Source organism: Ornithodoros turicata, chromosome 2 (assembly GCF_037126465.1).
Source record: "Ornithodoros turicata isolate Travis chromosome 2, ASM3712646v1, whole genome shotgun sequence".
Lineage (NCBI taxonomy): Eukaryota > Metazoa > Arthropoda > Arachnida > Ixodida > Argasidae > Ornithodoros > Ornithodoros turicata.
In genome coordinates this window covers 45,838,839-45,866,551 of record NC_088202.1, presented here as the reverse complement: position 1 = coordinate 45,866,551, position 27,713 = coordinate 45,838,839, and the positions used below count along the sequence as shown (strand labels likewise).

Below are 27,713 nucleotides of genomic sequence, written 5' to 3'. Positions count from 1 at the left end.
AAAACCCAGGGAAAACCTCAGACAGCACAGCCGATGGTAGGATTCGAACCGACCACCTCCCAGCCCAGTCTTCAGCACAAACATGAGCTACCACCAACCAGCGCACGTTTTGATCCACTTAGCCACAGTACGGACTAGGACGTGAAACTTGTTACACTGGTAATACAGAATACAGATAAAATCACGTTATGACTAAACGTGGTTAGTGGTACGCCAAAGCGGAGGAACACCCCGTGACATCCTCTTCGTTTAATTGTTATTGTTGTTTCTGTTAGTGGTTTGTATATTCCAAAGAAAATGCTTGTGAGTTCTATGTAAGGGATAGCAGACTGCAGAGGCCAAGGGCTTGTCTTCTCACACGTTCGCTGATAGCACCATCAGTCGCGTCTTCAGACAGTTCTCGCATAGGGCACAAACACAACGAATGTTATCGTTTTCGGTTCGTCGGTAGTAGTCTCACCTGACACACAAGCAGTTGCAGGCCGACAATTTTTTGCGCTTCTTTTAACTCGGGGATCTCGCTTCCTGCCCTGATTGATTGATTGATTGATTGAAAAAAGAAAACTATAGAGATGTGAACCCCGACAAAGTCGGGACAGGCTGCTCCAGGACACGTAGATAAAAGAGAAAACAGAAGAACAACTCTAGACAGCGCTCGGATTTACGCGTCTATTCAATATGTTGCATTACAACTATGTGTATCTCGTATCTTGTATCTAGGGATAATTGTGAATAGTGGCTAATTGTGAATAGTGGACTTCTAGTGAACATTTGAATAGTGGACGTCTGAATAGCGACCATGTGAATAGTGAATAGCGAACTTGCGAGTAGAGCAGGTGAGAAGTATTTTTGGGGTGGGGGTGGGGGGAATGTATGTTAGGAGCAGCAGAACAAGTCGGGAGACGAGCTCAATTTCTCCTCTCTGTTTTTTTCCTTACAAACACACTTCTCCACATTACGCGCTGAAGGCCAACCATTTTCCTTTTTTGTGAGCAGGAATAGCAAGTCGGCTTCTGGAGCCAGGCTAACCTTTCCCCTCTTTCCTTGTTTTTTTTGCAATAAACCTATACCCCCCCCCCCATTGGACAGAATGATGCCGTTATCATTCCTGATCTGAGAGAAACCAATACCCCAAACGCACTGTCGCACAGAATCTGGATCGCCGCAATCCCGCTGGATACGTCTGCGCCGTACGCACTGCACGTGATCCAGGTTTTCATTTGACGCTGTCCGGCGAGAGCTTGGCGCAATACCCGCTGAAGTTTCAAGTTAAAAGGAAACATTGGTTCAGTATGTCTGCATGAATGAAATTCAGATGAAACCAAATACTATTTCAGTTACTTCGGCGTTTGTCCATGTTGTTTTCGTGCGGGCTGCCGCCATCTTGCCAACCCGGAACCGGAAGGACGAGTTGCGAGTAGGCGAGGGAGAAAGGGAGCCACTGGCGCCTGCGCAAACCCACCTTGAAGTGCGTAATCACATTCGTGAGGGGGACAAGTGTACCCGTTGTTGATCTCTGTCGGCGATACTAGCTTTGTCCGCACCTGAGGGCGATCACAATCGCTGCTTATGGACAATTGCGCGCGATGTGGATCCTGCGTCAGTGCGTTTGGGGTATAACATAACTGCATAAGGCCCATTTCACGCTAACGCTTTTCTCGGCCGTGGTGCTTTTAGAAGTGGTGCTAGAACATACGCGGAGCTCGATTGCCTTCAGGCTCTATTTTTGAAGCAAACGGACGACAAATACGGTAGCGTGAAAACGGCTGAAGTGTCACAAAAAGGCGTACGCCTCCTGTTTTCAACAAATCAGGGGAGCTAACGACGGTTGGCTAGACGCATGTTATGCAGTTATGTTTTGAGAGTGAGGTTTATACTGCATATTTGCTAATTCACATATAGGTGGTGCGAATCGTAATGCGATCTTTGTGCACTGCTTGCGCCGAAAGTCAATTTTCAGAACTTCTTCTATTAAATTGTGAAAAGCTGAAAAAGTTGAAATCCTGAAACGGGCAATTCCAGAATATCGTTGTACGTTTAATCTCTGAAAAGCGGTCGATTGTTTACGGAACACTGCATGCGGACACGAAAGCTTTGAGCAGCTTGAATGTGGGTAGCGTCTGGGAGCGATGCAGGTGGAATGGCTCTGCCAATGGATCAATGCTCGCGATTTCCCTTTGCGTGTGTGCACGCAGCCCTCGTGCTGCAATTGTGAAGTACAACCGTGTGCAGAGCCACGTTTTAAAATCTGTAGACAGAGGTAACATTTCATTGAGTTTGAGGAACACACATCGTATTGTGTGTTCCTCAAACTCTTTCTACAGTACACCAGCTCGCTTGCACCATTCTAATTCGCTTAAAATCTGGTGTGGTCAATAACCTTGCGTTACATTAGAAAGGTTTAGCAAAGCTGAAGCACTGCTCGGCTATAGTACAGAATATGATAAGGTAAATAACCTAGTCGTTACTGTGCAGTGTGATGGAATGCAGTTAAAATGCATATTGTGTTTTCGGAACCGCCTTCGTAGACTTCTTCAGATTTGCAAAATATTTTCCTTGTAGTTCCAAGAAATGCCAACTAACGACTGAGGGAACAAATTCTTCTACTAGAAACGTTATCGAGGAAATGAATACGTTTAAAGTGTGCACTCGTAATTTTGATACACTCAGGAGATAGATGCACTCGCTTTACAATCTTGATGTTAATATGTTGTTCATATGTTCCGCTATTGTCCCTATGCCTGCACTTCTGACCTCTCACCCCGCATCGCCTTACTCTTAGCTACCCCAGGAATACGCACTAAGGAATTATTTAACAAGGAGTAGCAAGCTGTCCTTTCTGGCTGACTTTTCCTGTGAAAATAAATAGATTCCCCCCTATGCCTACATTCAGACCCAGATCATGAACTCAGCTTCCACAGGGTGATAAGCCAGGATGGCAAGCTTTCTTGGAAGACACCAAGTTACCCCCAAAAGTGTTTAAGATAGAGTAACTTGAGTAGAGTATTTAAGTTACGTACAAGTCTGATGACGTCACATGTTCTCACATTAGCATTTTTGGAAAATAGTTTCTATTTTTACGAGAGCTCGATATTTGGCACAATCTATACGCTGCATAATGCATGTAGCCTATGGCGCACACATAGCTATTCTAAACAAAAATGCAATGATAGCACCGTACTAAACAAAACAGATACAGCCATGCACACTGGCAGTGTTTATTGATTTATTTAAATGTGCGCCCTAAATGGACATTACATGGGCGGTGGCACATGGAAAAATGTATTATGCACTTTTTCCTTTTGATATCAGTCTGTCAATCAATTTATCGACAACCTTTCACCAGAATCATCACTTCCAGAGTGAACTAGCACCAAGGCTAGCCTATAACTAGATGATCCTATAACTAGCGGATCCGCGCTACATCGTGGTTTGCGGATAGAAATGTAACGTTTCGAAATCCGCGCGGATAAAGTCACCTCTGCGGTTCGCCAGGATATCAGCATTTTATCCGCTAACAAGCACTAGTGTCTCTGTCGACGTCCTCCAGGTGGAGCCAGAATCGTCGAAGTGTTTCATCCTTTGTATTGCTCTTCCTTTAACTGCATTTTATTGGACAATTCTGGATGACATAATGTTCCTGAGTGGTTTGCATTCTGAAAAGTGAAAACGTTTGTAAGATCACATTTTCCTCGTGTGGATATTTTCCTATGAACACAATGATTGCGGTATGCGGATATGCTCAACATCCGCACGGTCGCGGGTCTTACATGCGCGGGTACGGTGACGATGCGAAGACTGTAATTGTTATCCGCGTTCACCTCTACCTATAGGTATATCACATCAATGTGTATTTATCCTTTATAATGCCACCCATCAACCCAGCACAATTGCGCTTGTTCTTGCAGCTTCTGAAAGCCTTCGACTGGTCAGGCTTGACGTGCCTTCCGTTGTTCGAAGAGGGGAGCCAGCCTGGCTGAACTGCAGTTACCAGCTGGGGAACGACCAACTCTACTCAATAAAGTGGTACAAGAACAACGTGGAAATTTACAGATTCCTTCCAAGCGAAGTGCCGCCCGTCAAGGTGTACAACATGCCCGGCATTCACGTGGACGTGAGTATACAGAAGGCCTTTATGCGTTTACTTGTACATCGACTGCGAGAGGCTCATAAGCTGTTTCACTGCAGCTTTCAAAGTCAAACGAGAGCAACTTGTACCTGAACACGACGGACCTTAACTCGGAAGGAAAGTACCGGTGCGAGGTATCCGCGGAGTCACCATCTTTCCAAACAGAGAGAGGCCAGAAGGAAATGCTCATCTACGGTGAGTGTGTTTATATATTCTGCATGTAATGGCATGTACTCACACTTGCAGACTTTATGGTGAGTTGTGCTGTCCAAACAGTTCTTTGTTTCACGCGTACTGGGCATGTGCTGTCGAGTTTCTTGTTCCTGATTTGGTTCCTGATTTGTTTGTCGTGAGTCTGTCTGCGCACTCCTATAGGATTCAGCTATGCACAGGTCCCGAAGTTTACGGAACACGCGAGCGGTGTATTAGGGAGCTTTAGCAGACCGGATCCGGCAGCTCCCGGTCGTTAATAAATACGGTGAAATCGAACCGATCGTGTCCGGAGAGAGCGCCAGCATAGACACTTTTAGCAAACCGGAGGGAACCGGAGACGCGCTCGCTGCCCGACGCAAGACATCGTTTTAGACGAAGAAGAAGCAGATAGCCATTCAGAAGAGGAAGTTACGTTCTACTGCTGTCCACATTTTCACGAATTGAAAGGATGTTCAAATAAGTGATATGCTTGTTTCCTGACCGTGAACGTTCACAGATGTGTGGACCTAAAGTGTATTCTTCGAAACTTGTCTATCGAGAGAAAAGACAGTTGCGGCTAAGTTGCTCTTTCGTTCTTGCACGCTTGAAACAATGCTTACTGCTGCCGCAATGTATATCGGGTGTAGTTCCGTAGAGTCTAGGTGTCCTGTATGAGCTCCTCACGGAGAAAATAAAGACAATCGGTGGTCGTAGAACGCTTTCGGGAGGGTGTTATACTAGCACACGACGCAGCCATTACGAGATTTTCCAACCGTAAGTGTGTCCGGTAATGGCGGCTAGCGAGCGTAGCTCCGGAGAGGTACCGTGCGGTCGGCGTCTTCTGAGCATGCGCAGTTGCGTGGCCGCGCCGACGGTAACATACCGTGCGGGAGAACGTGGTTTGCTAAAACTCTCTATCTTCTACGACACCCTAGCGACAAGCGGAAGCTGGTGAAATCAGGCCAGTTCACTGCCTCAAAGGGGTGGACGACTGCGCTCTTAGCGACACACAGCGGTAGTTTCGGTATGATTACTGTTTTTTTTTTTTCAACGAAGTGAGTTGGATTTAACTGTTGTGCTTGTCAACAATTCGTGACTCAACGTCCTTTGTTTATCAACAAATCAATTACCAATGTCAGAGTTCAACTTTTTTATCAGCTCGTCACGGGTCGTCCATAATAAAGTAACTGCTTACAAGATATATTTCTTTCTCTTGTCTGCATATCACGGCTTTCCAATAAAAGCAATACACCGTAAAGTGTTGCCACCATGGTTCATCCTTGTTATCACGATGATAGCGGCGAGCTCCCTGTCTCATCAATCGTTGAATCAAGTGTTGTTGGCGAGCACAACAGTAAAATCCAACTCACTTTGGGGGCGCATGGGCACATACAAGAGTAATCATACCGAAACTACTGCTGTGTGTCGCTAAGGGCGCAGTCGTCCACCTCTCTGGGGCAGTGGACTGGTCTGATTTTGCCAGCTTCCGCTTGCCACTAGGGTGTCGTACCGAGGAGAAAATACACCGCTCGCGTGTTCCGTAAACTTTTGTCGGGACCTGTACATATGCAGTTCGGGGGGAAGAAGGGGTGACGTTGTTCTTTGTAGGAAGGGGCTCGTTATGGCAGAAGCAGAATTCGTCCGAGGACAAATTCAATTTTTTTTTCTTTTGTGACACCCAAAGTCGAAGTTATTTGCACTAAAGAAAAACTCGCTCTTTGGGCGCCCCCAAACGGACGCCCCCAAAACCGATGGACCGAACTGACGTTGTCAGTCAACATGTGTAAATTCAGGTGAGCTAAAGAGATAGATTGAACTTAGATTTCCGTAACGAGTGAATGGCATTCGTGTAAGTTCGTATGACACACCGTAATAATTAAATTTCTTCCCTCCCCCAACCACCATTTCCTTTCAATATGACGCTTGCGCTCTGAAATCTGCGACATCGCAGCAGAATTATACTTGTTCTCGTCTCATTATCCGTCATCATCAACTTTGTGGCCCTCCAGAACCAGAACCGCTGGAAGAACCTAAGTTAATTCTTTCCTCTATTTCTGGCAGGCATGCGAATGACTGGTTAATACAGATTACCAATATTGGCACTCGTAGAACTTTGGATCAGAGCGAAGCTCCCAATAATTTCGGATACTACTATTGCGTGTCCGCTCTGGACTATTTGTCTAAGTCATTTGCAGTCAGATTCCTAGCCTCGCAGAGTGAGTCTAATAATCAGGACAAACAGAGACACAGCGGGACCTGATTTAATTATATCCAGGGCTCATTAGTTAATCTGTACGAGGTCTTCCGAAGCAAACTCTTCGTCTACAGTGGACAGTTTCTTATTGATGCCAGCTTGTCCGGAGTGTACTGATGTCAGGGTTTTGATTTAAAGAGTTGTTATTGCTTTTTGTTCTGTCTGGGATAGGTGTTTGTACTGTAGGGTACTGTTAGGCGCGCGCTGGCTAGTACGAGCAATTAACGTGACAGGTTTGCAAGACATATTATGTTAAATATGGACCAATTCGTGGACGGAAGAAAGGCGCTTTACGATTTTACCTTTACCAGCGATTAGGAGTGTGCGTTCGCTGCACGTTTCTGAAAAGCAGTTCATAATGAAGTGAGTGCGAGTAGAGCACCTGAGAAGTAGTTTTTGGGGGTGGGGTGGGGTGATAATTTTTGTTAGGAGTAGCAGAACAAGTCGGGAGACGAGTTCAATTTCTCCTTGTTTTTTTTTTTCTTACAAACAAACAAACAATGAAGTGATGACCCGTGGGGCACGGCAATAAGTAACAAGGACAGCAGCTCACACAGAAAAGCGATGATACCGTGGGCAGATAATTCATTTTAAGCACCGGACGGTCGCCTTTGGGCAAGATGATCGAGTGGGTTGATGTAAGGTAGAGATCCCGTAAAGCAGCTTGGTCTGCCTGTTCATTGCCCGGTATGCCGACATGACCAGGTGCCCACTGTAACACTAAGGAATGGCTCGTGTCCAGCAGTTACTTGTAAGATTCCCCGCACCTCAGCAACCATGGACTTTAGAGGTCCATGGATGCCATTGTTACAGAAAATGGAGGTCAGCCTCATAGAGCCTGTATAGAAGACATGTGCGCGCAGAACATAACGAGAGCTTTGCGCATTGCGCAGAATCACCACGCTATTTTATACGTACGCAAAGGCGACAGCGTACGATATACTAACTCACTAACGATGTTATTCGGGATGACTGTTGGCTAGACGCGTGTTAGAGGGGGAAGTTCTTTTTTAATAGTGTAATGTTCACAAAAATACAGGTCAACCAGCAAAGATTATGGGATTTCTAAAGAATCGTGACCCTCAGTAACAAGGGGGGGGGGGATATGTTTAATACAAAGTAAAAAAAAATTCGTCCAACTCCAACTCCAAAAAAAGAGAAGGGAAATGTTAGCCACACACACACACACACACACACACACACATACATTGGATGATGATGGGGTGGGCGATTCACTGCCGCTGAGCCGGTAGCCACAGTGTAGGCTTGCTATTCCCAAAAGCTATCTTGCAAACAAAAGAGGATACAAGCAGCTGAGACACAGAAAATTATGAAAAAATACAGAATAAACAGCTCCTTCACTAACAGTAACAAGAATGTGCACAATGCTCACTACGTTCTGAGTAAAGTGTTTCTTTCATGTCTTTTCTTTCTTTCTTTTTTTCTGGAGCGTTATCGCCTTTGAGTACGTTATGTATAGCGTGGTGGTTCTTTGCAGTGCTCAAACCGCACTTTATTTCTTGCGCGTGCGCAGACGCACCAACGCTATCCCTTACGCACGCAAAACCGATAGCGTATGATGCCCTAAAACTCTGTATTATAAAGGAGAGTTCGCAAATATTGTTTAAGTCGCAGTAAAGCGGCGGTTACGTATGTTATCTAAGGACTGATGAGCAGGATAATAATTGTAAGCACACTAGGATATAGCTAAGATAAGAGCCGTCGCTAGCGCATCACTCTGGTCTTACGTATTTGAACCGAAAATGGAAGAATGTGATCAGCATCTCATTCTCCGCGACGTAAATGGGTACGAGCCAAGTAAGGCGCCCACGCTTTCAACCTCATGAGCACTTTACGGCTCATCGACGGCTCAGTCCTGGCTATCAGTTAACGTGGAGGGTAAACGAAGGGAAGTCATTGTTCTGAGCATCAGAACGCGTCCCGTATAAATTGAAGTAAACCCAGTTTTCTGGCGCAGAAATTTATATCAGTGGCTAACCCTGGTGTTTCTAAAAAAGAGCCAGTGAGATTTTTCGTTGATGCTGTAAAGGAGTAGTGCGAGTCGACATTCGCATGTCCTTTAAGTACAACATTAACTGAATGTTTGAAAGTTTGAAAATATGAATAACCATTCTGCTTTTTTACAACACGGCTTAGACAAACGCCTACAACGCAAGATATAAATTTGAAAGTTTGACACTTCAAAATGACAGGATATGAAAAGGATAGGGACTGGTTTTCTGATTTCCCAGTTCAATGCATAAGTTATCGATGAATAAATGATGGGAAAATACCTATATAATAGCCTATCAAGAAGAGATTGCGAGCCCCTGGAGGGTAGAATAATTGATTTTTCAGACGTCTAATACGCCCACTAATTTCGGTAGTATATGAGGGTGGCTAAGCGAATTGTCTTGTTGTCATGTTTCTAATAGTAGCCACACAAATTCAGACTCTGGGGCACGGCAGTGTTACCATGCACTCAATAACCTTCCTGTAGGAGCTCTCTTTGACTGATTGTATACTCAAGTACCCCACGTGCATGGCAAGGCTCCGCGAGGAAGGGCAGTATGAGAATGAAGCCAAATAAACCCGGGATTCACATGAAAAGATGCCTGCGGGGATATTGGCATCAGAAGCGATCTCCAGGGAGGGCGTTCAATCATCTCGCGAGTCTCCGATAGAGGACAAGACGAAGAACCGCGAACTAAAGTCTAAATAAGTGTTGATTGATCTCCAGCTTTTTTTTTACCGAAGAAGTGCGCGAAAGGTCGATAAAAGTTGGTGAGCTTTCCGTGCCTTCTGCCTCCATCATCGGTTACCTGCTCTCCTGAGGAGTATCAAAGGGTAGGGGAGCCATGCCTGAGGGGATCGCAGTGTAATTGCACCTCTATTATAGAGAGAATTCGCCCATTAGACCTTTTATATATCGTGGGCAGCGATCACAAAAGCAATTTGCGGCTGGAGATTGTTAAAGGCATCACTTTCTACGCAGAGTTATTTAACCATACGGTGACCAGATCGCCATGACTCGGAAATACGCTGCCTGAATTCTTCATGGCTGTTTGATTTGTCTGTGATGCGTTCTTTGACGCCGTTTAATTAGTATAAATCTCCAAAAGGGTGGCGATGGTGGTGTGTCTCGCTTGGTTACAGTGCTGTCTTCTTAACGCGGTAATTGGCTGCATGTTTCACAGGAGTATATCGAGTCTTTGAAGCTTAAAAAGAATTGTTGAAACATTGTTCTGAAGGCATCTACAGAAAAAACAAAAACAAAACAAAACAAAAACGAACGATAAAGTAACACGCGGACCACGCATGGGCACGGCAGGTATTGTGACAGGCCAGTGGAAGTGCGGAGTTTCTGAAATGCGAACGCAAGTCGGAACGAAGAACAACAGTAACGAAAACGATGAATGTTATCCACGGAAAGAAGATAAATTTTTCACTTCTGCAGCAGTATACATGGATGGCTCTTCCTGAAATGGCAACGTTACTTCGAGCTTCGTAATACCATCCGAAGCCATTGTGCACGGACGACGCCTTTCACATTCAAACTCATCAACTCAGCTTCACCAGCCTGTGTCATACTATATTCTTTCTGGAACACATAGTTGATTTTAGCCCGCGAGAATGGACAGGGTTCACCAACTCAAAATCTGCACTGCAAGCTATATTTAGCACACAGACGTACGAAGCTAGTACGCACCCCTGGTGACGGACGTGTTAGTGGCTTACCACCATGTGTACGAAGCAGGACACAAGCAAGTTCTACAGTGAGTTCCAGCCTATTGTGGTGTGGGGAATGAACAGGCTAACAGCGCCGCAGAAGCAGCTCTTTCATCTATGGGAGACGGACGAGTACTGCTGTGCTGAGAGGAAACCGTCGTTCCATTCTTCAACGACTATAGTGGCACCCCTAGCTTCCCGCCAATGGGTACCTGACATTCTCTCTACATCTATGCTTGCCAGGTTGATCCAAGGCTCCCTTTCCCTCAGGGCACAGCAGGGCGCAGTGATGATCGCAGTGATGATCGCGCACGTCGTATCGGTACCAGGATGTGCCGGCTTTTATTGCTGAATTCACTGAACAATTCGCGTCACTGAAGGAAGCCATTGGGGTCGCGTGTGTCCGATAACGCACGAAGGCTGGGCTGCTGACTTGCTAGCTTTCACTATTTAGTCGGGTGTAACCAACAAGGCCCCCCACAAGGTGGTGGTGGTGGTGATAGGGCTTGCCGTTGTCGGCAAGTGGTATGTGGGCAACGTCACGACTCACGCCCTGGGGGAATGTGCGTCCTGGGCCGACTTCTAAGGGAACTGTGCCGACATATGTCTGAAAGCGTCTGAGGAAAACCCAGGAAAAACCCCAGACAGCACAGCCGGCACCGGGATTCGAACCCGGGTACCTCCAGTCTCGACGTGACATGGCCAGCACGCTAACCACTGAGCCACGGGAGCTGGTAGCCCCCCACAAAGTGGTGGTGGTGGTGGTGGTGATAGGGCTTGCCGTTGTCGGCCTCACGTATGTGGGCAACGTCACGCACAATACCCACACAAGCCCCCACAAGGCTCGTTCCACTCGCCATCACATCGCTGCACCAATAATTATCAAGTAGCATTAGAACGTAGATTGTCTGAAGAGAACTTCCTTTTCTTCTCATGCCGAGATGTGAGGGTTCAATAATGATGTAGTCTGTAGTGCCTCATGAGAAGAAGTTGCTGTTCTTCAGGGAGACGGCACAGCAACCGGTGGATGGCATTTTCTGCATGTTTCTTGTTCACTGCGCATTCTTTCAACTCAGCTGGCTGTGGTTTCATACGAAGTTTCACTTTCTAGGATGCGATTTGGGCCTTGCGGAACTTCGCAACACTGGTCTGCTTTCTGGGGATCAGCATGAGTCTGACTTGTTCGCTGTTTTTCTGCAGCCTCTAACGTGAACCATGCCCCCCCCCCCCCCCTTAGCGTCTTTGACAGAGAGATGCATTCAGTACATCGCAGACCCTGGCGCCTTTGGTGTCTCCATAATGCTTGTGTTCGGAAAATCTTTGAGCATTTGGTCCTTGTAGCCTTGTAGCCGCGTCCCTTCAACAGTTTGCATCATATTTCAAAGCTTGTCAGACTGTGCAGCTCCTGCGATCACACCTGTAAGGGCGGTGACATATGTTCACTTGTTTATCGAAACTGAAATCCTTTGATGCGTGCGGGAACGTCATTGGGGTCTACATCAACATGATTCAGTGTGACGGGTGGGATCTTGTCACTCGCTACCCTTATGTTTACACGCATTACCTTGTAAACACCGAATGTCCTCACTTCGTGATGGTTCCATGAACCATCTGCCAGTGTACTTTGCCAGGATTGTCAAGGAAGCAGCCAGGGCACGGGAGTCGGCGATGACAGCACAAGTTCCCGTAGTTTGCCTGCTGGCAAATGCAGATAGAGCTCAACCTGCCCCGTCTGCTGCCGGACTTGAAACCCCGTAATCCACAGATGTGGGAGGGAGAGCTTCATGCGAAATGGCGTAGTCGAAGAGTCGTCTTTCGGTCCGTGATTCTGGGAGTCGCCTCTCAGGGAGCTTTCTTTCTTTTGGCAACGAGTTGCCAAAGTATATAGGATGAGCATCCCTAAACCATTGTCGGCACAGCGTGTTTACTGAACAGTGGCTTGCTTTTCTTCTCATCAAGAAGCACTTGTCCCTAGCGCATCACGTGGTGCTTATCAAAGACGCAATATCAATTCAATCTTTATTTTGGAATGAACTTATAAAGGGCCAGCTTCTTTTTGAAATACTTGGCATAGAAATGTGGTTCCAGGGTGGAACACACGGTTGGATCGCGGAGCTTTTTGTCGCCACAGTTCCAGCCGAGCCGGGCTCAGCGGCACTCTGAATGGAGTCACCTTGTCTCTGCCAGTCACGTAGCCAGCATTACAGTTGGGAGCATACGATTTCTGCCTCATCTCTTTGGGTACGTCACGCAAAAGCCAGTAAGTGAAAGTAAGCGCGCACATCAAGAACAAACGCGGGAAAGCACTTCGCCCACGCAGAAGCGTTCTCTTTCTCAGTGCTTGCGTCGGCCTTTCTTTGGGAGCGCCTCTGGTGAGAAGCACGGAAACGAGGAACACTATCTGTCAAGCGAACTGCAGGCCGCACGGGACGAACGCACTCTCGTATAGGCTCTCTTTCTCCGTCACCCTCACTATAGGATGATCGTCTTGATGGATATGATCCAAGCTCAGGATAGCAAGCAAAACCAAAATGCACAAACACAAAGTCTCCAGAACCTAAGAATATTGAAAGACGGAATTAGCGAGTCGTCGAAAACGTCAGACATCGACGGGGGTCTGTCATCGCAATGGTAGTCGGCAGAGCACTTGACCAGCAGTCAAAAGGTGTTTGATCCATTCCCAGCGCTGTCTGGCTTCTTCGACGACTTCCGTATTTCCAATCTTCTTTCGTTGATTCTCTCCTTCTCCTTTCTTCTCTGTTCTCCTCACGTCCACTTGTGTGGAGGGAGGGGGCGATCTCTTTATAGTGGCAGGAAAAGTCAGCCAGAACGGGCGGCTTATGGTCTCACATTATTGTTAAATGTGCCATAACATGAACCTATCCTTTGAGATATCTAGTAAGCCGTTTCATAAATATCTGTAGAGGACGATGGTCTTCCCCTACACGAGCCCCGACCGGCGATGATGGTATGCCACGGAGAGGCGATGACGGTGGCTTATCTCCATGGCCGCGCCGGTGGAACTGAGGCAGGTGCTTCAGGCGCGTGGCCATCGTCGTCGTTGTCCACGGCCCGCTACAGGGCTCCCCCCTCAGACGCGGAGCGGCGATAAGAAAGATGGAAGAATCAAGTCTATACCGGAGGGAGAGAGCGAAGGCGGCCGTGGATGACGTGCACTACAGGACGAATTCGTGGGACGGCACAATACCCGTTGCGTGAAGCTCTCGATGAGCGAGGCAGATGAAGGGCGAATCGTTGGGCGTGAGAGTCGTGGCCGTCCCACGCCCTCCAACCTCCAGAGAGAAACTACAGCACTTTTGGCCGGGAACTGCTGTCTGCCTACCTTGCCGTGCGGCATTTCCGGCATTTCTTGGAAGGCCGTCGGTTTTCCATCCTTTCCGACCACAAGCCCTTGACGCATGCCTTCCGTTCCGCCAGCAGTCGGTACTCCCCCCGAGAAATCCGCCATCTCTCCTACATCGCGGAGTTTTCCACTGACATCCAGCACGTCCGTGGGGCGGACAACTCTCCGGCCGACGCATTGAGCAGGCTTGCGCACCTGAACGCCATCGACCCGCAACTCTCCCCTGAGCTTATCGCCCAGGCCCAGACCTCCGACGACGAGCTCACCCGCTTGCGCGCTTCCAACACCACCTCCCTGAAGCTTACCGACGTCGCCATTCCCGACTCTCAGCTGATGCTGTGTTGCGATACGTCCGGAGCCCAGCCCAGGCCTTTCGTTCCCGCCGGTCTTCGCCGAGCGATTTTCCATTCCCTGCACGACCTTGCGCATCCCGGCGTTCGTGCGTCCCAGCACATGATCAGCGCGCGTTATGTTTGGCCCTCGCTACGTGCTGACGTTCGTGCTTGGGTCCGCGCCTGCCTGCCCTGTCAACGATCAAAGGTGTACCGCCACACGATCGCCCCGCATAGCCAGTTTGCCCTTCCCGACACTCGCTTCGACGTGGTGCATCTGGACATAGTGGGCCCCTTGCCTCCGTCATCCGGTTTCCGGTACATGCTGACAGCGATCGACCGCTTCACCCGTTGGCCAGAGGCGGTGCCAATGCCCGACATGACGGCCGAAACTGTCGCCGCTACCTTCCTCTCGGCATGGATCTCCCGATTCGGCGTTCCGTCTCAGGTTACTACGGACCGCGGCAGACAGTTTGAAAGTGCCCTCTTCTTCGCCTTCACCAACTTGCTCGGAACTGCCCGGGTGCGGACGACATCGTACCATCCCGCATCCAACGGCATTGTCGAGCGCATGCACCGGCAATTAAAAGCTGCACTCATTGCCCACGAAGACCGAACGCACTGGTCGGCCCACCTCCCCATCGTCCTTCTTGGACTCCGTGCCGCGCTCAAGCCTGACCTTGGTGCCAGCCCGGCGGAGCTCGTCTACGGCAGGGCCCTGCGCCTGCCCGGAGAATTTTTCGCCTCTTCAAACCAGTGTAGCACTTCATCACACTTCGTGCGGCACCTTCACGACTTTTTCAGCTCCATTCGTCCCGTCCCGCCTCGCCCATCCTCGTCATACAGGCCCTACGTTCCACAAGACCTCCAGAGCGCTACCCACGTTTTCGTTCGCGCTGACGCTATACGGAAATCCCTGACACCGCCTTATTCCGGTCCTCATCCTGTACTTGGTCGCGCCGGCAAGAACTACCGTGTAAATCTCAACGGCACGCACGACACTGTGAGTGTCGACCGTCTGAAGCCGGCCTACGTCGAAGCTTGCCCGCCAGTCGTCGCGGCTCTCCCCGACGTCCCGTTCCCCCTTCAACGTCGTCGGCCCGACACTACTCCTCTGTCCCACCAACCTGCAGCCAAGACCGTTACATGGTCAGACAGTTTGGCACTGTCTCCAGCGGGGGGGCCATGTAGCAGACGGCGCGCCGCTCCGTGACGCAGACGAAGCCAACACTTGTGTCACGCCCCTCTCGCGTTCCTGGTGCCTGCGAGCCCCATTCATTCGTTTCTAGTAGTTGGTGGCAAACGGCCACAGTATTAAAGCCTTCTGTACTTCCTGCCTGGTCCGTCCATCAACTACATATCCAGCGGCATAGCCGAGTGGGTTAAGTCGTCCCGCTCGTTGGCGGCAGCCAAGGTTGTGCTCAAGACAGGGAGGTGGTGGGTTCGAATCCTACCACCGGCTGTGCTGTGTGAGGTTTTCCCTGGGTTTTCCGAAGACTTTCCGGACGAATGTCGGCGCAGTTCCCTTTCAAGTCTACCCAGGACGCATACTAACACCCCTGTTCCCCACTCCTTGCTGCTGTCCTCCCTCTATCCGTCCATATCTGTACGCCGCTCAGAGCCACAGTTGCTTCGCGGCGCTAACACGGAATAAAAAATAAGTTTCGTGAATGAAACCCGTGAGTGTTCTACAGAAAGTGATCTTTTAAGTTAAACCAGGATATGAGATACACGTACGTTTAACTTCTAGAACGTCGCATAAGCCCTAACTTCACTGACCGAAGGGCGAAGGTTACTTGTGCCCCTGACTAGTACAGCTGTTGTCGTCTCCTTTACGGGTCCGTCAAACTGGAAGTAAGTCGTGTCTCTTCTAGTCACCCGTTTCGTACTTTTGTTTTCTTCGTCGTGTTAGTCATACCCATTCCTGGCGTGGAAACGTGTGAGAGCAGTAAACCCCTTTTGTAAGGGAGGCTTCTCCGGCAAGCACGTTCGTCGTGTCGCCAAAGCACGCTTTACAGGGCGTTGTCAGCGAAACGATTGTCATCTACGATTGCTGGTCGTTACCCGCGTACCACGTACTGACCGCGTTTCTTGTCCCATCCAATTCAATCTCTATGTGCCTGTGTCCGCGAACGACCACATGGTCCTAAAAACGGCGCTTCAAATTAATGCGCAAATTTTAGAAACACAGGACGTTACAGGATAAGCACTTTAGAGGCCTAACGAGCAGTACTACAGGTTTGTAAATGTGACACAGGATAAACACGAACGTCAACTATAAAAAAATGTGAACAGCTGTTACTCGATGACGACATTTAAATCAGTTAGAACGCGCACTAACACAGTTTATTCACAACGAGTATTAACATAACGCACTGACGGCTATGTGAGTGACTTAGCGGGCACGTAAAAGAAAAGTGATCATGATGACATGCTTTAGGCACGGCGCGAACGTTGTAACCAGCAAGGCACCACCACTGCTGCACGGTGCCAACAACACCAGTCGATTCCGCAGTGTAAATCCGCAACGTAGAAGTATAGAAAAAGTAAGCCACAGCTGAATGGCGAGAAACCGTTGTGATGGTCAGTGTTAGATGGTCACTTCACCGGCATGTGGCAAACAACGCACGCATACACTAGATAATTTGAAGCGGACGGGTGACGACTTCGACCAGGAGTGAAGGCACCGTTAACATTCTAAATTGCTTTGTACCTTGGTCGTAAGCACGTTCTTTTCACGTGATGGTGATGATGATGTGATAAAGAAGAAAAAAAAAAGGGGGGGGGGGGGGGTTTCGACGAACTCGAACTGGCTACCCCAGTACGCCTACACACAAAGTACAAACAGATGAGAGATGATGAACAGAGATGTACACAGATGATGGTGGAGCTCAACCTGGAGTTCAAACGTTTCGGCCAAGTGAGTGTATAATGTTAGAATCGCTGGGTGCACACACAGCACACATTCAGCGAGTCATAGAATGTCCATAAGCCCGGTTGTATGTAGAAAAACTTCAAGTACCGTCAGTGCCTTGTCGGATGAGGGAGGGCCTAACAGTTTCGCGATGTCGAAGGCTCGGGAGGCCACATGAGACAGGCTCACGTCTGATACCCTTCGAGCATCAACGTATTTCCGACAACTGAGAAGGATGTGTTCTAGTCCTCTACAGCGCAACACTCACTACAGTTCGGAGAGCTTCGCTTTCCCACTTTGAAGAGAAGGCGTGGGCTGTACGGTGAGCCGTAGCCTATGTAGGATAGTCGCCGTGTGTCGCGTGAAGGAATGTGGTACTCGAAAACAACTCTGGACCGGCCTTGTGCAGAAGCGAATCCCGAGCAGATCCTGTTAGCTGGGAGATGCTACACATTTGTTGCTCGAGCTCGTTCAGCATTCGCCCCGCGTCACCCTTGGTGAAATAAATGGCATCAGTTGGAAAAGCCTGAATTGAAGAGCTCGGCGTACAGCAGCGTCCACACCCTCGTTGCTTGCAATGCCACAGCCAATGCGAGTTGTCGCTCCATAAGGCTAAGGCTAGCGTAAGGTATTAGTGAGTTTTAGTGCATTGTATGCTATCGCCTTTGCGTACGTAAGGGACAGCGTTGATCGTTCTGCGCACATTCAAACAAAAAAGAGTGCTTCACGCTTTGCGCAGAACCACTACGCTATACCTTATGTACACAAAGGCGATAAGGTACGATGAACTAAAACTCACGCTTGATAAGGCATCGGAGCGGCTACTGCACGTAAAAGGTTGTGAGAATAGAGAGAAAGAGAAAAGGTTGTAAAGACATCTTGCTGGCATTGGGTCAAGGAGGGCCATTTGCCCGGCTAAGCATTTATTGGAAACGCATTTAACGCTTTTCCGAGAGAAATATTGAAAATGAAATAATAAACACAGTTGGAGCGATGTATCAGAATACCAGGAGTAGGTTATTGATGAATGACGGTTAGGTAAGAGGGGTGGGGGACCCTTCTGTTCAAGAGAGGAGTAAAGCAAGGTTGCTCTCGTTCTGGCCAGCTCTATGTATTGACGTTTGACAGGCTATTACGAGAGTTGAAGCAACGTGAGATAGTGAGGGATGTGGGATTACCGGGAGTTCTTCAGAACAAATCTATAGGTGCATATGTAGAGTTGAAGGCGAAAGAGAAGTTGAAAAAGCGGTGGAACTAATTGATGAATATGGGAAAAGGAATGGTGCGAAAATTAATAAAGAAAAAATCAAAAGTGGTATATCTAGAAGGAAAGCAACGAAGAAGAAGAGGAAAATTCTTGGAGTCAGGTGTAATAAGGACGGGGTGTCAACGAACAATTGGGTACAACCAGAAAAATACGTGAAGAAGACAATGAAATGTTACGTCGAACTAGGAATGTGACTCATGCCCGTAGCGCTGGTTAGCAACACAATTGTGATACCCAAATGCTCGTATGTTGATTTTGCCACTTTGCGGTGTCAAATTGAAACTGCCAAACATGGAATCTCCGCGTGGGACTTATCCGCATGGTGTGGTATCGTTTGGAATAAAGATATCGACATATTCGAAGTGCCAGTTAACTTATCACTCCCGCGATACAAGTGGACATGGGGAGCAGAAAAAAAAAGAGAGGAGAAGATAATCAACGACAGAGTGAAATACGGAAGTCGTCATAAAAGCATAACAACGGTATGTTGTGGTGACGGTGATGAGGTGAAGAAAAAAATGGGATTCGAACGCACAGCTCTTGCAAGAGCGCTACCGACTACGACTCGCTGGCTTACTCTTTGGGTCACATTTGGGGTAATAGATGCAGGGTTGTGCATGGAGACGACGTTTGGGGTAAACAACGAATCAGAAACATGCATTTTCTGCTATAACGTACGGAAATAGCTGAGAAAGTTAGTTAGTTAAATCATGGGGGAAAACTGCAAAAGAGATGACGTTATAATTAACGGTGTTACAGTACTTGAGGGTGTTACTAAATTACGACAATAGTTTGTTAAATTAAAACGCGTATATCCTGCCTTAATAGGATCTAATATCGAAATCTTCGGGTGGGACCTGGGACAAGTGGGTTCTAACGCTTTGCACAAGGCACGCGTTGTGCTACACATCAGAGCATTGATTTTTTTTTTTGTACATGTTGTAGTTACCGAGATAAAAAGCCTCGAACATCGTGCTCTGCGTGCGAGGAGCAAGAATTGCCGGCTATTCCCGTATTGTAGTAGTAAGCAAGAGATCTCACCCTCGGCTGCCTCACTGACGGGGATTGCGCAGTGGTGTCAGAGCCGCTAGGCATATCTCTCGGAAATAGCACACCACCACCTGCCAGATGAGCTTCGGTGCCGGTCTCCTGCGCGCCTATTAACCGCCTCGCTATATAAAGGCCGAACCGCATGGGGCGTTTTTCGAGCGGCACAACACCGAGCTTTTATTCGCGGCAAGCGACGCTGTGGAAGAACGCCCAAAGCTGACCGCGTGCAGCGTTTCTACAACGGCGGATGACCGACGTCCCATGCGAACGTTTATGTGCTCTCTCAAGGAAGGAAACTCCACATGGTGCTTATTTCAAGTGAAAAAGTTTGAAGCACAGGTGCTCTTGAGGGTTACCATATACTGTAACGAACAATGATACTGTAGCTATGCGCACGAACGGAGCCACTTACTGTGAATGCCGGTCCCGCTATAAACAAGGCACCGCGAGGCGAACGCAGCATTCCATGTTGAGATCTTCATCAATCTGTCGCACACTTCACTTTGTGTTTTGTATGTTGGATGCCCACACTAAATTATGTTTTCAACATCCGCAACAATCTTCTGGCCTTCTGCCGAACGCGATCCAGTCGAGCAATCTGAGCAATCCTGCGTGTCGCCGTCGAGCCGGAGCTCCCGAAAACTGGCGCGACCGGATGGACCTGGAGTCACTAAATAAGCTTCGCTTCAGAGTACCGACACTGCGGTCCAAGGGAGAGGAGGAGCGTCATCTTGTTTCCGCACCACAACGGTTCCATCCCCAGTTGAGGATCAAAGACGACTAACATAATGCTCGCTGTGTCATAGAGAAGCGTGTATAATTGATGTGCGATAATCCATGTATTGTCCACCAGAGCGTCCCGAAGATGTCAAGGTGAGGTCAAGGCCGTCAACTGCTGCTTGTAAACGAAAGGAACATTTCACCCGCGCACGATAGATGGCAACATGCGCTGACGTGCGTAGTGCGCGTGCGTGTGGGTAGCATGGCGCGGAAACAAGATGGCGCATGCTCGCTCTTGGAACTCAGTGTCGATACTCTGAAGCGTAGCTTATTTAGTGACTCTAGATGGACCTAAGTAGGGTCACTAGATAGGGCTTGTGACCTATTGAGTGACTATAGACCTAACCTGAGACTAATCTCCGATTGTTCACTTGTGGACGCCGCTTCCGTCGCTTGCTGTCGACATCTGTCCTTCCCGAACTTCAAGGACGGTTGACGCGTCTGTATTGTTCGCCGCCGCCCTGGCTTGCCGCTCGACAATCGCGACTACTAACCATTGGGGAAACTCCTCACTCGGGTGTGCCTTTAGGCCTTGAATGCCGGTTCATATCAATACCAATAATACCATTCTACATTTATACGGCATACCTGGGGTGAAGTTGCGCAAACCGTTCCAATGTGAAGCACAAGGGTGCTCATGTTCAAAACGAATCAGGTTTTGTTCAGTAGCTGGGCCTCAGTTGTTGTCATATTGCCGGGAGCTAATGAGTGAGTGAGGTGAAGGTTACGTTCTCATCTAATTAGTCAACAATACAGCTTACGTCGTGACGATGCCGACTCACGTGTGGCCCAACAACGGCGACCTAATTTCGACATTACTCCCCCCCCCCTCCTCCCTAGTCACCGTCAGTGGTGCGCAAATGTCCTCACTATTTTTCTCCTCACCTCGATTTCCGCCACCAATGTCTCTCCTCATTTCGCCTCACCTCAAAATTCTCAAGTCTTCCTCACGTCGCGTCAACTCATCCTTTTCTGAAAATATTTTCCCCATCTCTCCTCTCCTGAATCACATATTCTCATCACACACATCATATTCTCTTTAGGTAATTTAGGCATTTTAGGTTAATCTAAAAAAATTCACCTCAATTTCTCAATTATTTGAAACATTTCCTCACCTCACTCTCGACTTCAAAGAATTTATCTCGCCTCGTCCTTCTATACTTCACGTCTGCCTTCTATAAACGTTTCGTCACTTAACCTTACATGAACCGTTTCTCTGAAAGTTTGCATCCTTTATTTGGATGAAGAGGGAAGTCCTGATATCTGTCTCGGTAATAGCACAAACAGAATATTTAGTCTCCATAGTCGCGTGCTGAATGGCGACTAGTGCTCCGTCCTCCGACGTACTGTCTGTTCGGTCTGGACTGGTTAAGGGTATAGTTGGCTCTCAGAGCATCAATTCGTATAGATATATGTTCCCACGGGTAGTGTATTTCCCGTTTTGCCGACACGAGCTCCATAAGTTATTATCGGCATTATAAATCATTGGAAAACGTACGGTTCAAAATTCATGCGCAGAAAGACGCACGCGGTACGTCACGGTGGGGAAATGTGTGCGCGGCCTTGGCGCGTCACTTCCTTTTCTCGGGCTGCGGAAAATACGTGAGGAGGAGGAGGAATTGTGGGGGAAGACGCTGATACGCCGCGAAAAGGTCGCGTGGGCTGATGAGCAGATTCTCCGGTTGTTCGTTCCCGTAGTTCTGTCAAGACAAAATATGAGTAACTCTGGAAATATGTCGATTTCGAGAGAAATCGAATTTGTTTCATGGCCTTGTTTGAGCTCAAATGCCCGTGCCCTACACATTTATTTCAGCGATGTCAGCGAGCGAAGTTTCCCTTTAAATATCCCTCCCTTTGCAAAATAACTACAGAAATACGAAAGGAAACGAAAAGAAAAAAACTCATACGAAAGAACCAATCGGTGTCGTTTATTATCTGAATGGGCTACTAGGAGGAAAACCGAACGTGTAAATGAAAACACGCGGGCCCATGTTGTTGTGACAGACTCCATTATCTTTCCCGAAAAGCACAAAATGTTCCCAAGGCTTGCCATGATACTTAAATCGCTTGTACTCGCTTAACGAGGCATATCTTTTAATTAGGGATGCAGACGCCCTTCTATTAGGCCTAATTAGGAAGTATAAAATGCACATGGTATGAAAGAAACCACCCTTCAATGCAGCGTCCCTCTGGAGCAAGCACTCGTTGCCGGGTTACAGTTAGTAGGGCGCGTTCGAGGTAATAATCGATGGCTAGGACATTCGTAAGTGGTTCTTCGTTGCTGGCACAGCGACTGCTTCAAGTGGCAGTTGCTGGGAATGAAGCAGTTCTTGTAGAGGAATCATTATGGTGGAGAGTGGAACGAAAGCCATTACAGTGGCACTCAAAAGAACGGTTGTAGTTGTGCGTCGGCGGAGTGTCAGCTACCACCAGACATCTCTTATTCGAAGAACCCAAGTGCCATAGTTACGACGTCAACACTTATGCAAAATGAACGCTGAGCGTGGCCCACAGCTCAACAACACAGTAATGCGAACAGTGGAATGGCCCCGTTCAGATATATATCTGAACGAGGCCATTCCACTGTTCGCATTATTATACGCATATTGTCTGCCCACACTGTTGAGGCACCCTTATTTCAAGCACGTATGTCACGGGAACTGTGAACACTTTTGTAAGTATACGAAGTGCTTTGGCAAAAATAAACTTAACTCTTCGGGAAGAGAGCTAGAGAACGCTACATCTACAAAATAAATGTTAAATGGTGTGACATTTACTACATCTGATGGACCATTGATGAACCATTGATGAACCATTGATGGGCCATTGATGGAGCATTGATGGAGCATTGGACCCTCTTAAAGCAGAACTTCAGTGTGTAACACGGCACGGTCCACTGTCACTCTTAAATTCGGAACTCCTTTTTGGGTTGAATTCGGCGGTACCCTGACTCCCTTTTCAGTGTAATTTAACACCCATGAGGACAATACTCTCTCTCAGAAGGGCGTTCTCCAACTCATTTTTGCTTGCAATTGGGCCGTATCTTAACTGACTCCTTTTCTTATGTATATCAGCACCATCACACAATGGTACACCCCCAATGAGGGCGTTATACATACAGGCTGCCCCAGAAAACGTGTCATTTAATTATAATGATAATAATAATAAAAAAACTACGCCACCTAGAATCAAGCGGCCAACGGCATTTGTTCTTATTATTGTTTTTTTTTTTTTTTTTTTTGCCACCTCCTGGTGTGAATGCCATGTAACGTAAGTTTAACTATGTAACACTGACACAAAAAACAACGCAGAGACAGGACGTGAGTAGACAAAGGACAGTGCTCACGTCCTGTCTCTGCGCAGTTTTTTTGTGTCAGCATATACCAACTCGCCCACACCGTTGTTTTGACTGATTTAATTATGTAAATTTTTGCGAACTGAACTCGGAAATTTGCCAAGTACAGGTTACTTTTTTACCACAGCAATATGGAGAGCGTGCCAAATTTACTCAAATTCATGATAATTAACAATGATATTCAGGAACTGCCCATCGGAAAATATAGCCGAACATCACGGTTTTCGGATCAGACCAGCATAACGCGCGACGACTTTTTGAGCGCTGTCAGTCCGACGAAAGGAGGTCGCAAACCCAGTCTACAGGGTGATAGTAGAAAAAATGACAGTTCCTGAAATTGGGAGAGGGAAGGCATGATCCCAGCGGAAGCGGGACGTGATAAGCCATGCCTGTATTATCTCTTTCTAAGATGTAGGTGTGTGCTGGGTTTCCGACCTCCTTTCGGACTGATGGACTGACAACGATTGCGCTGAAAACTTCGACGCGCGCTATCCTCTGGGAGTAGAGCATGATGTTCGGCTATTTTTTCGATGGGATAGCTCCTCAATATCCGTGTCAATTATCATTAATTTGAATAAATTCGGCACGCTCTCCACACGCGTGGGGTAAAAAAGCGACCGTGGCAAATTTCCGAGTTCAGTTCGCAAAAATTGACATAATTTATCTTTGCTTTACATGACATTCACATCAGGAGGTGGCAAAAACCTAGTACGAACCAGTTGACCACATGATTCTAGGTGGTATAGTTTTTTTAAGTGAATTCAATGACACGTTTTCTGGAACACCCTCTATAGGAGAGGCATAGCTTTTTCGCTTGAGCACACACATGAACTTTTTCAAATGTATGTATGGACTCAGAAACTATCAAATTACGCCATTATCACAGAGGGCTGCTAGGCTGTTTCTTTTGGGCATGTGCCTGAGTTGCTCCAGTCCCATCTACTTGAACATGGTTGGTTTGTTTGTAAGGAAAAAACAAAAGAGGAGAAATTGAACTCGTCTCCCGACTTATTCTGCTACTCCTAACATAAATTCTTACCCCCCACCTCCACCCCCAAAAATATTTCTCACGTGCTGTACTCGCAAGTTCGCCATTCACTATTCACATGTTCGCTACTCAGAAGTCCACTATTCATATCTTCACTGTAAGTCCATTATTCACAATTATCCACTATTCATGATTATCCCAAGATCATGCACAGAGAATCCTAAAAGGTTGTGTCCATCCCAAACTGAAAATGGTGTTCAGGGCCGGCCCATTGTTTCTGTGAAAACTGTGAAAGTAAATGGGCAAACGTATGCACGTTATGCAAACGTCTGCAAACGTTAAACACGTCACACCTAACCCTTCGAATACCATGCCAATGATGAGGACGGTGCCCAGAAGAAGAACAGTCTCTGTTCTAAATATCGGCGGCTTCTGTCCTGAGGCAACTCCCTTCCTACATTTCTACTTCTATTTAGCATAGCTGTGTGGAAGTTAGGCGGCGTGCATAAAATTACGGCTATAAAAATGCTTCCTCGTGCGTAGCCGATACACATTGCAGTGTATCGTGTAGCTCTTTTGTTTATGCGAGAATAAAACAACCATAAAGCACTGTACACATCCGCTTCAAATGTCAGAGTTAAACACACCGTGTTGCAAGATCACTTTCTGCAGAGTGCAACGGAAGGATGTAAGGAAGCAATGGCATCTTTTCTGCAGATTTGTTGAGATGCCAGTTTCTCCATTTTTGTCATAACATACTTTAAATATGTTGTCCACACGCATTTCCACAGAAGGCATTAGAATTGAATTTAAAAAGTAGAAACGACACCCGAGGGAAAAGTTTAGGCTCTCCAACCCAACACAAAGGCGACAGTTATGTAACATCCTCTGCATAAAATGTTAAATGAAGAAAAATAGCATACGCTCTTTGGCTGCACGTTGAACATATGTTTATAAGTCCCAAACGTCGCCACACCAGCATTGGACAGCTGTTTCGGCCTTATTGGGCCTTCATCAGCAATGCATAGGTGGGCGACGTTTGAGCGAGTGGGGTCAGAAGGTCACGTGGAACGTGATGTCCTCCCGCCAGGGTGAGTGACTCACCTCTGAAAGCCCAGTGCGAAGCCAGTAAAGTATTAAATGAAGAAAAATAGCATACGCTCTTTGGCTGCACGTTGAACATATGTTTATAAGTCCCAAACGTCGCCACACCAGCATTGGACAGCTGTTTCGGCCTTATTGGGCCTTCATCAGCAATGCATAGGTGGGCGACGTTTGAGCGAGTGGCGTCAGAAGGTCACGTGGAACGTGATGTCCTCCCGCCAGGGTGAGTGACTCACCTCTGAAAGCCCAGTGCGAAGCCAGTAAAGTATTAAATGAAGAAAAATAGCATACGCTCTTTGGCTGCACGTTGAACATATGTTTATAAGTCCCAAACGTCGCCACACCAGCATTGGACAGCTGTTTCGGCCTTATTGGGCCTTCATCAGCAATGCATAGGTGGGCGACGTTTGAGCGAGTGGCGTCAGAAGGTCACGTGGAACGTGATGTCCTCCCGCCAGGGTGAGTGACTCACCTCTGAAAGCCCAGTGCGAAGCCAGTAAAGTATTAAATGAAGAAAAATAGCATACGCTCTTTGGCTGCACGTTGAACATATGTTTATAAGTCCCAAACGTCGCCACACCAGCATTGGACAGCTGTTTCGGCCTTATTGGGCCTTCATCAGCAATGCATAGGTGGGCGACGTTTGAGCGAGTGGCGTCAGAAGGTCACGTGGAACGTGATGTCCTCCCGCCAGGGTGAGTGACTCACCTCTGAAAGCCCAGTGCGAAGCCAGTGTCTGCATAAAATGTGTCTGTTACACCCTTTTCACGCCGGTGCCAAGATATATTCCTTCGAAACACAACTCCGATTGTAACACCCACCTAACACCTTCAGAACAAATTTTGGCTCGATGTACGGTGTAATAAGGGCGTAGAAAACAAATTACACCCCAATTGCTCCCTGTGTTCGCACCCAAAAAAGAGTTCAGAAATTAAGAGTGTACTACGTTACATTCACATCTTTCTCTGTTCCGATTATCTGAAAACGCAGGTTTACAGTTTTTGTTTGTTTGTTTGTTTTTTGACAGCCTGGTATTTACCAAGTGCCAAAGAGAGACGCCGTCGTGCACCCTCAAGCTATGGACCGGAACGTTGACGTTCTTGATAGCTGTGTATAGATTGGACAGTGACAAAATGGAAAGCGGACTCTGGCTTTCTGCCTGGGTTGATTTCTGGGCCGCCAACAATTTAGTCCTTTTCTTCCTTTTTTATAGCTGTAAACTCTTGTAACAGCGCTTTTTCGGCGCGAAGTTACGGAGAAAATTAAAGAAGGAAAAGCGTGACACCACCATTTAGACAACGGACAAAAAGCATTCGAAGTTTAAGGACACATCTGCAGCCGTGTCTTCGTCAACATTTTCGCTGCATCATTCGTAGGTATACTAGCAAAGGTGTATTGTATTATTCTGCAGGGAGGCTCGTTTTCCCCGAAGCGCATAGACTCCCGTTACTTTAAATGCACGTAATTTTCATACGCGACCCGACCGCTAGTCACTTTCAGTGGCGGCAAGGAAAGAAACAAAATTAGAGATCTCACAGAGAAAAAAGAACCACTCGTCGCTTGTAGAAATAATTTGACTGGATCGTCCGATCTCACCATGTATGTTTGTAGTCCTTCCAGAGGAAGACCCTACAATTAAGGGACTTCAGAGTCAATACAAAGTCGGCGACGTCATCAATTTGACCTGCTCCTACGGCCCTTCACGGCCTAATGCATCGGTCACGTGGTACATCAACGACAGAAAGGTACGTCATTGCACATCTTCTTATCCATCTGAAGACTTGCGATGCAAGTTAATACGTTACGAACTGCTGCTGCTGCTTCTGTGTATTTTGAATGCGGTTTCGCAGCGGTGTGAATGTATAATAAACGTAAGTGATGGACGTTGCGAATGAATGCACTATTACACCGGCGGAACTTTCCATGAATGTGGTTTTGACAGCATATAGCTGTGATGAGAGGAGCTAAAATTTACGAGCTGCAGTCAAGCTCCTTTATAACGAAACTGAGGAGACCACGAAGAAAATTCGTTGTAAACGTCTTTTTGCGTCTGCAGTCAACAGCCCTCAGTACTGCTATCTTACAGGGTAAATTGTTTTCGCTTCGCTGTCACGGGTTCGCCGCATGTCGTCGATGAGCCTGACATTTTACCGAGTTAGGCTCGCAACTATGTAAGCACGTTGCTCCACGTCTAATACCCCTGTCACACGGGCATTTTCGATCCTGCTCGACCGAACCTGCTTGAACCCAATGCA

The 27,713-nt window shown here is 47.5% G+C and overlaps 1 protein-coding gene across 1 annotated transcript in view; it reads left to right on the top strand.

The window, feature by feature from the left end:
• LOC135385350 (uncharacterized) overlaps window positions 1-27,713 on the top strand; it is a 356,604-nt gene that overhangs the window by 301,235 nt on the left and 27,656 nt on the right. The window contains exons 2-4 of the mRNA XM_064614627.1: window positions 3,909-4,114; window positions 4,189-4,324; window positions 27,070-27,203. Coding sequence (XP_064470697.1) covers window positions 3,909-4,114; window positions 4,189-4,324; window positions 27,070-27,203 — 476 coding nt within the window. The remainder of the gene's footprint in view (window positions 1-3,908; window positions 4,115-4,188; window positions 4,325-27,069; window positions 27,204-27,713) is intronic.